Raw genomic sequence first — 13,692 nt, 5'->3', positions numbered from 1 at the left:
GTTGGCTACAGGGAAGAAAGTTCCTATGTTCCCATGTCTCTGCATAATTACCCATAAAAGTAGAGCAGGGGTTGGCAATATGGCCCACGGCCCACTGCAAAAATAGTCTGCCAACCCCTGAACTAGGGGCTGCTCTGACATAAACCCTCTCATGTGAAAGAAAGCAGGCTTCATACTACAATTTAAGATCCTCTAGACTTTATCCACCACCACCCCCGACATTATCCTCAAAGTAAAACAGTCTTTATTCCTATTTTCCACAACTACTAAAAAGCTAGCACTACCACAACAAACAAAAAAAACACGGAGGCCTTCTATGATCTCAGACTGTTTTCAGGTAATACTCTGATTCAAATATATTTTACAAGTGAAGAACAAAATAAACATACATCTATTGTGCTAGGTACGTCAGATAATCACATTTAATTTTCTCATCAAATTTGGAAGGCATTATGTTTTCCTCATATAGCCCGCGTTTCTGGATGAGGAAATTAGGCTCAGAGAGATCACATAATCTGCTGTTTCATCCCAAAAGCCAGTGAATGATACAGTTGTATCCACCCCAGATTTATCTGATTCTAAAGCCCATAATCTTTTCAATAATCAGTGTTTCCCCAAACTTTAGTCATTTCATGTATCATTTTCATGACTTTTCATATCTGTCCATCACCTGTACTGTTTACTTGATACTGTTCTTTAGATTGACTCAGAGAGGCTAATACTACATTAGCCTTGTCTTCGGCAATATAACATCCAGGAAAATCATGCATTTGGTGTACGAGTTATTTATTTTTGTAGTAAGTAAGATCTATTCACACTTATTAACATGAAAATTATTTTCCCTGGGCCATCTTGTACACTACACTCCGGAAAACACTGTGCCACCCATGGTGAGCTAAAGACACCTCTTTCACAGTCCTACCTTTTCCCTATTGAGCAGCACCTCCTTTAGAAGGAAGGCCATCCCTTCAGAGTAGAAGTTTCAGTTTCTTTCCAGCATTTTCACAAAGCACTGAGGATAAGGAGTATGTTGGCTCTGTTGACTTAAGGTAGAGGCCAATGCCATTCTATTCCACACACACTCCTCCAATACCTTCTGGGGTGTCACTTACTGGGTGCAAAGCACAGGGAGATGCAATCACCAGCATTTGCAGGCACAATTCCACACCTTACCTCGGTAAACAGGATGGGCAGGCCTAAAACATCCTGGCTCCTATATCACTTATCTTTCTTCATCCTGTGACTTCAGGCATCCTTAACAATAGGGTCCTTACCCCACCCCGTTCCCACCCATGGAGGAACTAATAAGCAATAATGAAAACCTGTTCCAAACATATTGTTTCCTCAACAGAAGCACCTTATACCGTAGAAGCGGCTGAGTGTGTTTTTAAAAGAAAAATCTTTTAAAAACTGTTTTTGTAGGTAAAATGGTAATTCAGATGATTGCTGTGAGGATGAAATATTTCGTATGTATATTTACTAGTTAGGGTTTCTCCTATCTGAATTGTGTTATGATTCTTTGTCCAGCTTTCTATAGGAGTATTTATCCCATCCAAGCATTATCCATGGGAAGTGAGAGATTCAGCCTTAGAATATCATATCTGATTCTTCTAATTCCCCTATTTCTGACTTCATACCCACTGAGCAACCTATTATTGTTTATTCAGCTTCCCATGTAGGTTACTGGAAAAAAATCTGCTGGCCCTACCACGTAACATACAGATCCCTGTGCCAATTCTTTGTAAATTAACAAACTGGTAACCAACCCCTAAATTATATGTATGTCTATTAAATGTAATTACCATGTATAACCTAGGATAAATGGATTTGCCCTTGGTGGATGGGTAAAAGCTGGTTTCCTATCTGTACTGAATGATTGGCACTTGTTTGAAGCATATTCATCCTAAGAAGCCTTTTAAGGGAAACAGCTAACCAGTTGTTTCTCCAATCAGTACCACCTTGATATCACAAAAAGCTGAAACATGAACAAGAGCTGTGCTTTTTATAATATGAATTTTTAATCTGTTTACTTCTATCAACTATATTAATTTTTTAATTATAGAGATTTTGAAGATTATGGATTTTCTAGGTACATCATGTTACTTGCAAAAAATCTTAAAAAAAATCTTTCACTTACTAATGCATTAAGAAAATTTTCAAAAACTAATGTCAAAAAATAAAAAAAAACCCAAAAAACAAAAGAAAAACTAATGTCAAACAGTAAAGGTGATATTCTTGTTTTGTCCCTAAAAATCAAAATTAAATGATGAAATCTAGGGATTTGTTATTGAGTTTAATTTTACTTGGACATCTTGTTAATCTGCACGTGAACTATGGTACCTAAAAAATTTGGTACGATTAGGGTTTGCAGTACCAATTTTCTATGTTTTGAAAAAAATTTTTTTCCTCAAATATAAAACCAATGCATGAACATTACAAATAATTTAAATCTTCTAAATATTTAACCTAGAAAATTAAAGCATTCCATAATTTTATCCTTATACAGTTAAGATTATAATCCTCCATTTTTTTTTACATGTACTGATTTTTTCCCCCTTGTTTATAAGAATGTGGTCATATTCTGTATGTTTTCCAATTTGCTTTTTTCATGTGAAACAAGGTCAATTCCTATCTTTTTATTTTAAAGACTATATAATACAAATGATAGACATTTCAGTTATTTCCAGTTTTACCCAATACAAACCAATTGAAAATAAACATCCTATGTATGTTATTGTACACTTTTATGAGTAGATTTAGGGTGGATTCCTAGATCTGGTACTGCTGGGGCAAAGGGCACGAACAATCTAAACTGCCTCTCCAAATTGACCCCATTATAAGATCTCCTCTTTCCCCAAACTGTGTAAGTATGCATATCATCTAAACTTCATCTCATAGTTGGGGGTGGGGGGGAAAAAAGGAGAAATAATTGTTGTTTGCTTTCTTTATTAGTAAGGATTGGCAACTTCTCATATGGTTACCAAACATTTATTTTGTGTGTGTGTGTGCGCTTGTGTGTATACTGCCTTCTTCGTGTCCTTTGCTTTTTTTAATGTTCTTTACCATCTTGCTGAATCCTAAAAACTCTCTGTACATTGGCACTACTAGCCATTTATCTGTTAAGAATGCAAATATTTTCCCCATTAGCTGTTTGTATTTTAATTCAATTTATGACATTTTCAACATGTAGTACTTCCAATTTTTATGTAGTCAAAAATTTCAATTTATTTTATTGTTTCTGGGTTTCGTGTCCTGCTTAACACAGTCCATCAAATCTCAAGGTGGTATCCATATGATCCTATGTTTTTTCTTTAATACTTCTAGGATTTTATTTTTCACAATTAAATATTTAATCCTCCTAGGATGTATTTTGGTCTAAGGAGCAAAGAAGATATTACTCTTGCCTTTCCTTTCCCAGACAGCTAGCCAGTTGTCTCAATATTACCCATTTTCCACTACTCTGATATGTCACCTTTGTTTTCTATCAAATCCTTGTGTATCCTTATGTTTGTTCTGGGGCTGTTTTTCCACTGTTCTACTTATGTGCTTCCATATCTGCATCGTGTGGTTTTAATCATTAGATTTACAGTCATTCCCTGGGTATTCATGGGGGATTGGTTTCCAGGAGCCCCTGATGCTGAATATCCTTATATAAAATGGTAATACAATGACTGTAGTGGAAATTTCAATCCACAGTTGGTCCTCCGAGAATATGGAGGACATTTACATAAGAAAGGGAGAAAATAAACCAATACTTGCTGTTTTTATGCAAAAAAATGAATAAAATTGATGGTGGGCATGTCTGTGAGTGAAACGGTGATGTATACACCTTTTTGATATTGCTTTGAATTGTGAACTATGTATTAAATACCAAAAGATTTTTTTAAAATTTACTGTTATCTTTAGTAAGTATTCTGGAAATCAATAGTGCCAGTAATCTGGCACTATTCTTCTTTTGCAGAATTTTTCTGGCTAAAAATTGGCTCTTTTTAAATATCAAAATACTGCAGTCTCAGACACACTAGTATTTCACATGGCAGTCAGCAGCTTTGTTCACATTCCCTGAATTCTCTTCCCACTTTTTCTCTGTCTCCCCTAACCCTATGCCTGACTGTCCTCACTTCAAGAGCACTTCAACGCTCCCTTTGTTTACTATTTAGGACCTGCAACTCTATCCCCTGTAATTCTAATCTACAATTATTGTGTAATTCCTTTTTATCCCCCTAACAAATCTTAAAATCTACTCAGTTACCCATGTAAGAATTACCATAAAGACTTCATCAAATCTGGAATGACCTGCAATCCAATACAGGTCTTGAGACACTTCTACCTACAGTCATGATATTCTGGCCCTTGGACCACCTAGCCTTAAGACTCAAATGATTAAGGACATAACCAGTTTAAGCTTACCCTTCCCTCTCTTGTTGCCAAATATAATTTCTTGAAGAAACTATACAAATTAAAACTCCCTATCAACTCTCTGCTTCCCATCACAGTCGTTAATGTGGGCTTTGCTTTCTCAAGCTCTTTCCTAGTGGCCTCTCCTTGTAAACAGTCATTTCAGCTAGAAGAGGGAGTTACTTTCAAACACTGGGACCTAATTCTTCCATTTGTAAGAAGCATAAGCACTGCTTTTAGGTCTCTGTTTTACTTCATATCTAAAACAATGTCCAATTTTCTACATTAACTAAGATATAACCATGAAAAAATTTTTTTCCTGCTCAATTTTTTAAGGTTTTGGTTTATATCTAGAGCTGTCCTACGCAATACAGTAGCCACCAGCCACATCTGGCTATTTAAAATTAATTTGGTTAAAATAAAAAATTCACTTCCTTAATCACATTTCAAGCTCTCAACACTCACATGTGGCCAGTGGCTATCACACTGTGGATGGTGATGCAGCTGGAGAATATTTCCATCCTGGTAGAAAGTTCTAAAGAATAGTGCTTATGTAGAGAACCAAACACCACGAGCCAGGACAACTGTGCTTCCTGAGTATAAGTGATGAGAGCATAAAATATTATGGAAGTTGATTCAGCTAATATGGATGGCTAAGTGTCCTTCTCCTCCCCATGTTTAATTTCCCCAAAACTAGGTATTTGTGTTGATGAGGAAGACAGTCCCACACAGGGTAGAACATTCATTATTTGGTCAGAGCTGTTTAAGTAGATAAAATAGCTCCTCACGTAACTTTTGGTATAAATCATATTAACACGATTACTAAGAACTTTTCTTAAGGTCAGCATGTTTATAAGTCTTCCTTCTTATCTGGGAGCAAGGCTGTGTTACTAGATCTCCTGGATATTTCCCCACACTTGATCATTGCCACTGCCAGGTTTTAGCTTTTTACCAAGTGCCACAACCCAATTATATAATCATGAAATGGCCGATCCGAATATATCCTCACCCGCCCACCCCCCAATCTTCAGCCACATATATATAAAACTAGCTAATGAAAACAGGTGGAAGGAACACCCTTTCAAATCTGAAGACACTCTAAACACTTACCAATAAGATGGTTTTTCTGAAGAGGAATTATCCCTGACAGTTGTTACCACTTCATTCTTCTTGGATAACAAAACCTAAGGTATTTTCACATCTTTCGCCCTATCTATAGTGGACCAAAACCTTTTCCACAGGAAGGAAGGGGTTGTGATTGAGAAGGAGCACAAGGGGGAACTTCTAGGATACGGTAATATTGTTATTTCTTGACCTGGGTGGTGGTTCCATGAGTATTTCACTTCCCATGCCCTGAAACAAACCTACAGTACACTGGAGAGGATCCTGGGCCATCCCTAAAGACATCAGATTCACAGGGCACACAGAGCCTGAGAACTCTGGAGGTCCTGAGATAAGGGACACCTGGAGGGCTACTTATCTTCTAAAGACTTATCAGCTGGAAAAAGTCACCCAAAGGGAACAGTCCTCTAAGAGATCTCAGGCACATCCTCAGAGAGACAATATTACATAAAAATAATTCAAGGTTTCCCCCCCTTCATAATTCACTGATTATTTTTTCTATTTCTCATATCTTCCTTTTCAAGTTTCCCTTCTCACTCACCCCTCTATTTTATGAGACTTACCTCCTAATTTACTCATATATGCACCTCTGCTTCACCCTGGCAAGTCCACTCGGCTTGCTCCCGGTGTTGCCAGCTGGCACTACTGATCTCATCTTACCCTCAGATCAGGGCTGGGGAAGTCCATCTCTAAGCCTGCCTCCCTAAGCAGAGCAGTTTTTGGTTTTTGTTTTTAAATTCTGCTGGGCAGATGGAGGAGGACTTGGGCTTCTATGTACAAAAGTGATCAGCCCTACTCCACACTCCTTTATAAGCCAGCTGAAACTCTGGGAAGAACTATTCAATGGAAACCAGTAAGTTGGTGTTTTCTTAATAAACATAAAAATGTTCCCGAGAATAATTAATATTTTTAAACATTCACTTTAAAAAAGAAAAAAAAGGATTGGCTCATTTTTTTCCTCCCCTTCCTGAATGGCTACGGGCTTAAAATAATTCAGTGGAATTTACTGCTCATCTTTTATACTTACTCAGCTTAACTAATGTTTCAGTAAATTTTTCACAGTTGATTGCAACTCGGCATAATAGATGGATGAATTGATGATAAGAAAAGAAGTAGTCTAGCAGCATACGATCATAAACGTCATCTTTGCCCTGAAGGTTAAAGATGATAAAATGGTTGCACTTAAATTGTATAATAAATTAAAGAGCATATTTTGTGCAAACGTAATAAGTTTAACTAAAAAGCTGATTAAATATTTAAATTCTATAAGAACCTAGTTTTAAATTCCAAGTTTCTGTTAATGTTATTAAGATCTTAATTGCCACAAGTTTATTTTCAGTGTGCAAATGCCTTCAATTAAAATTACCCCTTATTTCTATATACTTTAATAAAGTAAAATTACTGTAGGATTTTAAAATGTGACACTTGAGCTCTATAGACATATCATCAAGAAGAGTGAATTAAATTTGATTTTTGAAATAGAGTCCAAATAATTTCTGTAATGGTTACTACAGTGTTAATTATTTTAAATATTTTATCTTATAAGAACTTCTTAAATGTAGTTAAGATCTAAAGACAGCGGGCAAGGGAGAATGTGAATAAAGTTGGGTGAGGAAAAAGTGGAAAAATTGTTTAGAAAAGTGTTGGAACTGAGATAAATTATCCTGTGTCAATGTACCTTCTCTCTATAATTTAGAATTAGCATTATTTTAGAGTTAAGTATTAGAGAACAAGAACTAGGCTATAAATGATGATAAATCTATCAGTCAGTGATAATTAGGCTTAGGTCAAAGGATTATAATTAGAGGGCAGTAAAAGAAGTCATTGATTATATGGCGAAATATAAACAATAGTAAGTACCTAACTTGACCTTTCAGATTTAGATATATGACCCATTTATAATTTAGCCTAGTGACAAATACTAATGAGTCTGTTAGGATATTTTTTGAGGGGGAAAAAAACTTACTACTTGTGCTTATTGTTGATTTTGCAAATATTCAACCAACATTTCAGAGCAGGAAAAAGTCCAAATGAGTCTAATCTTCTTAGGATCCACAAAATGATCATTTAAGTCTAATATACTCATAACTGCCAGAGGGGAATTTCAAATTACTGTGTACTAGAAAAACATGGTTTTCCTGGCATCCCAACATACCTTACTGGTTTCCACCATTGTGGGCAAGAGGCACATATTGAGTTCAGGGCGCGGAGGCCGAATATTGCTTTTCCCTCCTATTAGCTTGGTATTTTCTCGACAAGGGAAATAAGGTCCAAGAGACACTAAGACATTAAAAGTGTACAATAAGAATAAATTGAAAAAATAAATCTCCATGTTTCAGTGTGCAGAAAGATTAAATGCCAACCATGTTCACCACCGTGCTAGATGAATACATACTTGGTATATTACTGTGATGGTAAGTACAATGGTTGTGTTGTAGAAATGGAACCAGAGTATGAAGAAAGTCATGGGGACTCAAAAGCACAAGTTCCTTGAGGACATCTGAAAATAAAAACACAATTTGGGTATTAAAAAACTGGAGTATGTTACCTGCTACTTTCAAACTCACAAATCCTACTGGGGTGACTGATTGCAGTGTGGCAGCTAAAAAGTTTTAGAGTCTAAAACTGTTTTAGCACTTAACTCTGGGAGAAATTCTGTCTGATGCTTAATCAAATCCGGATCAGCAGAGTTACTAAACAACAATCGGGCATCATTTAGAAACCAAAGTTTAAAACTATTAAGAGAAGCATCATGGAGAAGTACACTGAGGGAAATATTTAATGCATACTGATTATGTATCTTCATAAAATCAACCAAAGCAGCTTATAAATCTAAGGTTCAAAATTCTTTGGATCTGAGAATCCTTAATCTACTTTTAATGTTTCATGATGCTAGCTGGACTGATTCTCATCCTGTAATTACACAGGAGTAAAGCTCATGATGACAGGCTACTGGCGGAGTTTCTGGCAATTAGAGGTTACTGCTATGCATCCCTCCTTTTTTTTTTTTGGCCACGCTGCACAGCCTGTGGGATCTTAGTTCCCTGACCAGGGATTGAACCCGTGCCCCCTGCAGTGGAAGTGCAGAGTCTTAACCACTGGACTGCCACGGAAGTCCTGCACCCTTCCCCTCTTAATGGAGAAGTGTAGGCCTGTAATTCTACAGAACATCAGGCCAACACCTGCCAAAACTGACTGCTTCTACATGACAGTTATACATGTCATTTTGAGAAATTGTAAATAAGTAGCTATAGTCTCTAAAGATTATTTAAATGGCTTCTAAGGCAGTAAAAAATTCAATATGAATTTAAAACAAGGGGGTCCTTTAACAGACACAAATTATCATTATAAATATGCAATTAGTAAAAATATAAAATACTCAGGAGTCTAAGAAGAGCTACTAGGAAGTATCTTCAGGCAAAAGAACTCACAGGGAAATAATCACCCCCACTCTTTACAATGTCAGTTCTAATCTGTAAACATCTGCATGATTCTACCTTGTTTAAATAGGATCAGAAGATTTCAGAGCTGTAAGAGATCTAGAGATAACCTTAGGTCAGCAAGCCCATATATAAAGTGACCTGCCTATAATGACATAGTTAATTATTGATATGTTAAGAAACAGAACTCGATTTTCTTAGGATCTGCTGGCCAGTATAAGTCACACATAAGAAGTACAAATGTCTTCCAAACCCTACAGAACTAACATTACATCTTACATATACACACACAATCCCACAAAAATGTTCTTCCACTAGGTTTTTACACAGCTATATTTTCCAAGTAACTTACCTATACAGGCATTTCTAAGTTCTGGAGGGCTATAGGAATTAAGAAGAGTTAACAGTTTATGGGCAAATTCAATGCGCTCCTGCCACTGGATTAATGCTTGTTTCACATCTGCAAACACAAAAGCATATGTAAATATGCCATTTGAGATCAAACTTCCTCACAATTATTTTCTGTTGTAAACTACAGAATGCTTACACTAAGAAATCCAAATTAATTACATAAACATCTTTGGTGAAAGCTAAGTGATTATTTTCATGAGATGGCTACTATTGTTAAACCTGCTGTATTTCTTAAAAGCACATATTTTAAGTGATGATATGCCCCATTTTCTAGGAATTTATATGCATTTCAAAGTTCACACTACTTTACAGGGACACAGAGATGTTTGTTTTATAGTTATTTCTCTTGAAAGTAAATGATTTAACCTAAGCCATGTAAGTTTCCAGCCAGAGGAACTTCACAAATACTCATGTTGTTACTGTGTTTAGAAATATTTTCCAATCTCCTAAATCTTGACACTTATAGCATGCTTGCCTATTTCTCAGGCAGAGATAGAGAAAATAGACAAGATCATTCCAGTTTTATATCAGGAGGTCATGATAAACATTTTCCTAATGGTTAGCTAACATCAGCCCCGTTTTCCGTACATAAATTAGAGAAGAAGACAAATTCTCTGAAGCATGTGGATTCTCTTTAATTGTTAAACTAACAAAAATAAGAAGTAGGATTAATCAAACCTTTTCTCTGAAGATATGGGCGAGTAGACTTCAAAACTGAAAGGAATATTGACAGAAGTTCTACCAAGTCTCCAGTCACGTGGCAAGCTGTGGCTTCATGATACATCATATGCAGTGTGTTGAAAGACTACAAGTGATTTAAAAAAATGAAAAATTTCATTTCACTTTTACTTTATTGAGCCACAAAATGGTACTGCTCATCCTCTATGACAGATGTTTTCAGACTAAGACTATGTGTGTGCATATCTGCAAAAGCAAATGTATCTGCTTTCTATCTACAAGTCAAATGCTCCCATTCAGCTCTTTTAAAATACAAAATAGTCCTCACTTTCACAGTTGACACTGTGATATTTTGTGTTTACATTTTACTTTGAAGGAATAATTTACTTAATCTGATTTTTTTTGGGGGGGGGCTACTGTTTGCTCTAAGTACATATCTCTAAGACTGCAAGCTTTAGAGATTACAAAGCAGCAGCAACAGGAAGACTGGGGAGAATAGGTGACTGCTTTAACTAACCTTCCAGGGTTTCTATGAAAGACAGTGGTGAAATAGCTGTCAGTCATACTCAAAATAGTAGGTCTGAAAGAGGTAAAAGAACTCCAAAAGGTAGGAATTCCTTTAATCATATTGGCTTGTTAAATCTTTTGATTCCTTTAACAGTACTAGCTTAATGAAATCCTTAGTTTTTTCCTATTTCATTTTACACCAATACACCTTCTTTCTAATCCTCTCAAATCAGTCCCCCACAGCCTATGTACTATTCGCAATTCACAGCTGAAAATTCATAACCTAGAATCTGTGGCAGTACATAATCTGAACAATGTACATGTGTGGCATTTAACCTGTGAGCTGTGAGGACAGGAACCATGTCTGTCTTGTTCACTGCTGTATCCCCAGTGCCTAGCACAATGCCTGGCACAGAGTAGACATTCAAACATCTGTTGAATGAAAGAATGAAATTCTCACTACTCCTCTTCACATACTTTCGTTTTAGCCAAACAGAAATATTTGGTATTTGTTGAATACAACCAATACCTTCTTGCCTTTGTGCTGATTAAGTCATTTATCTAAATGTTTTCCCGCTTATCTCTGCAAGTCCAAATTCTTCAAAGTGCAGTTTCACATGTTGTATTCCTATTCTATAATACCATTAACTGAAAAAACTATCCTACCTCTTAATTTTCATGGTGCCCTTGGCATATACTTTCATCTTACCTCCATTATCAGACTAAAGGGTACTATGCACCTCTGTGGACTTAAAATCATCTCACAGTTGTGGATGTTCAATAATCATGGGAAAAATTAACAGCTGATTGTAACCAGCTGTAACAATCTCACTAGCTTCCTCTAATGAGGAACTGGGTCAAATAAACACACTCTTGAGAAATTATGTGTGTCCTCAATTAAATCCTACAGACTCATCCATTTCTAGTCTTACAAATGAATTTATAAAACTAGTCTATTTCAAGTGTTCTAAATACAAACTGAGGGGAAAAGTATGTAATTACTATGGAAAAAGAAAACAGCACCCAAAAACTGTGACCTAATTCTTCTTGGAATGTAAATTAGCATTTACTGATCTGCATATTTAAAATCCAGACACCTGTAAAACAGTTTACAATAAACTTTAAATATCCACAAAACAAGAAGTTTGGGTGAGAACATTAAATTGAAATAAATCTACAGTAAAACGCAATAAAGTATTTACCTCAGTCATCAAGATCAACCCTCGATTAAATACAACAAGAAGTCTGTCTTCATCAGATTCTAATAGTATTCTGAAGGCACTAGAAAACAGAGACCAGTTTGAGAACTCTGAATCTGAACAGAACACTTAGGTGATAAAAAAAAATAGAAGTAAATTGTCATTTAGGTTCTCTACTTTCTTACCTACAAAAAGAGACAGCTACATCTAGTCCTTAGTAATATAATAAAAGATAATATTAAATAAGAAACCCTCAGTGCAACTTAGAGAAAAGTTATGTCTACTAGTATTACACTAGTCAACTCTTAATTATCCACAATGGTGGAAGAGAGGTGCTGACAGGAATATTTTTAAAGTTTCAGTAGAAACAATGTTTCTTTTTATAATGGGTTTATCTTCTACAGTATGTTAAGTTCCAGATAACAATAAAATACACTTGGTATTATTGAAGCACTCATCAGCTAGTTACTGGGAAGAACAACAGGAGGGGGGAAAAAAAACCCAAAACATATGTTGGCCTTGAAAATAATCTATATAATAATCATCCAAAAGTAGCTGCATTACTCCTGTTAATCGACTTTATTTCATTATTAGGTACTGGAAACTGCTATTATATAGTACAACTGGAAATCCTTCTACTTTAATGAGATGTTTTCTTCATTTTTAAAAAAAATAATCAGGGGCTTCCCTGGTGGCGCAGTGGTTGAGAGTCCGCCTGCCGATGCAGGGGACACGGGTTTGTGCCCTGGTCCGGGAAGATCCCATGTGCCGTGGAGCGGCTGGGCCCATGAGCCATGGCCGTTGAGCCTGCGCGTCTGGAGCCTGTGCTCCGCAACGGGAGAGGCCACAACAGTGAGAGGCCCGTGTACCGCAAAAAAAAAAAAAAAAGTATTGCCAAAAAATGTGGGCCTAATAAAAGACATCAGCCCCAAGTCTTAGATTTAATATACAGAAATTAACCTAGACTTAATTTCTACAGTTAAAGGAAATTAAGTGTAATTTGTAGCAGTTCCTTTATAGTCATTCAATAACTTCTGTAGCTCTGAACAATTAACTGTAAAGATATTTTGGTATTTTGGCGAATTCCTATAGTTAAAAAAGATAGATCGATCTGGGCTAACTAAAATGAGAAACATATTAACAATGAAACTTATCCAAAGATGGAGTAAGCTATTTCTGGAGACCTCTAGGACTGAACTGTCCAAGCATAAGTTAGAATGAACTGCCACAGAGAGGAGGATTTAAGCTTTAGGTGGAAGATGGTACATTAAGGTTCCTTCCAACCCTAAAATTCTATGATTCTGATAAAACACACATAGATAATCCAAAACCAAATCAAAATAAAAACTATTAAAAGTAGCTAATTAACTCTCAAAATATAAATTCCTCCAAGGTGTCTAAAGGTTTAAATGCTTTCCCAATAACCTTAAAGAAGTGGTAAAATTTCAGTTATAAATAATTTAAATTATTCCTCTTTAAATGTCAAGATGATGGTCCCCATCCCTTCACTTGTAAAAACAAAACAAACAAAAAACACCAGAAAATATCTCTTTACCTTATTAAAGTAGTCCAGCAGGAGCGGCCGTCTAAGCAACGTAAGTAACAACTTATGGTTGTTTTCTTAAACTGTTTAATATCTTCCAATTCTTCTTCTCTCATATCTGGCCTCTGAGCTATGAACAGCTGCATCAGGTTAAATAGTTCTTCTACTGCCTGAAAAGGGCAAATAAGCATTATGATGATCTATCTTCTTCTCATTTCTAAGTGTTATGCTCATTAGCCAGTTCTTAAAATTACACAAATTAAGTTAGATTGCAGTACCATCCAAGAATAATTATAAAATTAGCAGTGGATTCTATTTTTAAAATGCAATATATTATTCACTAAAAGAAAATAATCTTAAAATAGAATTTCCAGATTAAAAACTACAAGTAAAT

General features: G+C 35.8%; 1 protein-coding gene across 9 annotated transcripts in view; it reads right to left on the bottom strand.

The window, feature by feature from the left end:
- Positions 1 to 13,692, bottom strand: part of USP34 (ubiquitin specific peptidase 34) — a 231,362-nt gene that overhangs the window by 6,868 nt on the left and 210,802 nt on the right. For 4 of the 9 annotated variants that reach the window (XM_079941554.1, XM_079941552.1, XM_079941555.1 and 1 more), the window contains 8 exons: positions 13,311 to 13,468; positions 11,759 to 11,837; positions 10,893 to 10,988; positions 10,050 to 10,176; positions 9,313 to 9,420; positions 7,916 to 8,020; positions 7,676 to 7,800; positions 6,548 to 6,671 (listed from right to left, as the gene is read on the bottom strand). In XM_079941554.1, the coding sequence (XP_079797680.1) occupies positions 6,548 to 6,671; positions 7,676 to 7,800; positions 7,916 to 8,020; positions 9,313 to 9,420; positions 10,050 to 10,176; positions 10,893 to 10,988; positions 11,759 to 11,837; positions 13,311 to 13,468 (922 nt within the window). Of the gene's footprint in view, positions 1 to 3,982; positions 4,992 to 6,547; positions 6,672 to 7,675; positions 7,801 to 7,915; positions 8,021 to 9,312; positions 9,421 to 10,049; positions 10,177 to 10,892; positions 10,989 to 11,758; positions 11,838 to 13,310; positions 13,469 to 13,692 lie in introns of those variants that run through there. The other 5 variants (XM_079941560.1, XM_079941556.1, XM_079941559.1 and 2 more) reach the window with 4 other exon arrangements.

The sequence above is a fragment of the Stenella coeruleoalba genome, assembly GCF_951394435.1.
Source record: "Stenella coeruleoalba genome assembly, chromosome: 13".
Classification (NCBI taxonomy): domain Eukaryota; kingdom Metazoa; phylum Chordata; class Mammalia; order Artiodactyla; family Delphinidae; genus Stenella; species Stenella coeruleoalba.
Note: the sequence above shows the minus strand (reverse complement) of the source record. Positions and strands in the feature narration are given on the sequence as shown.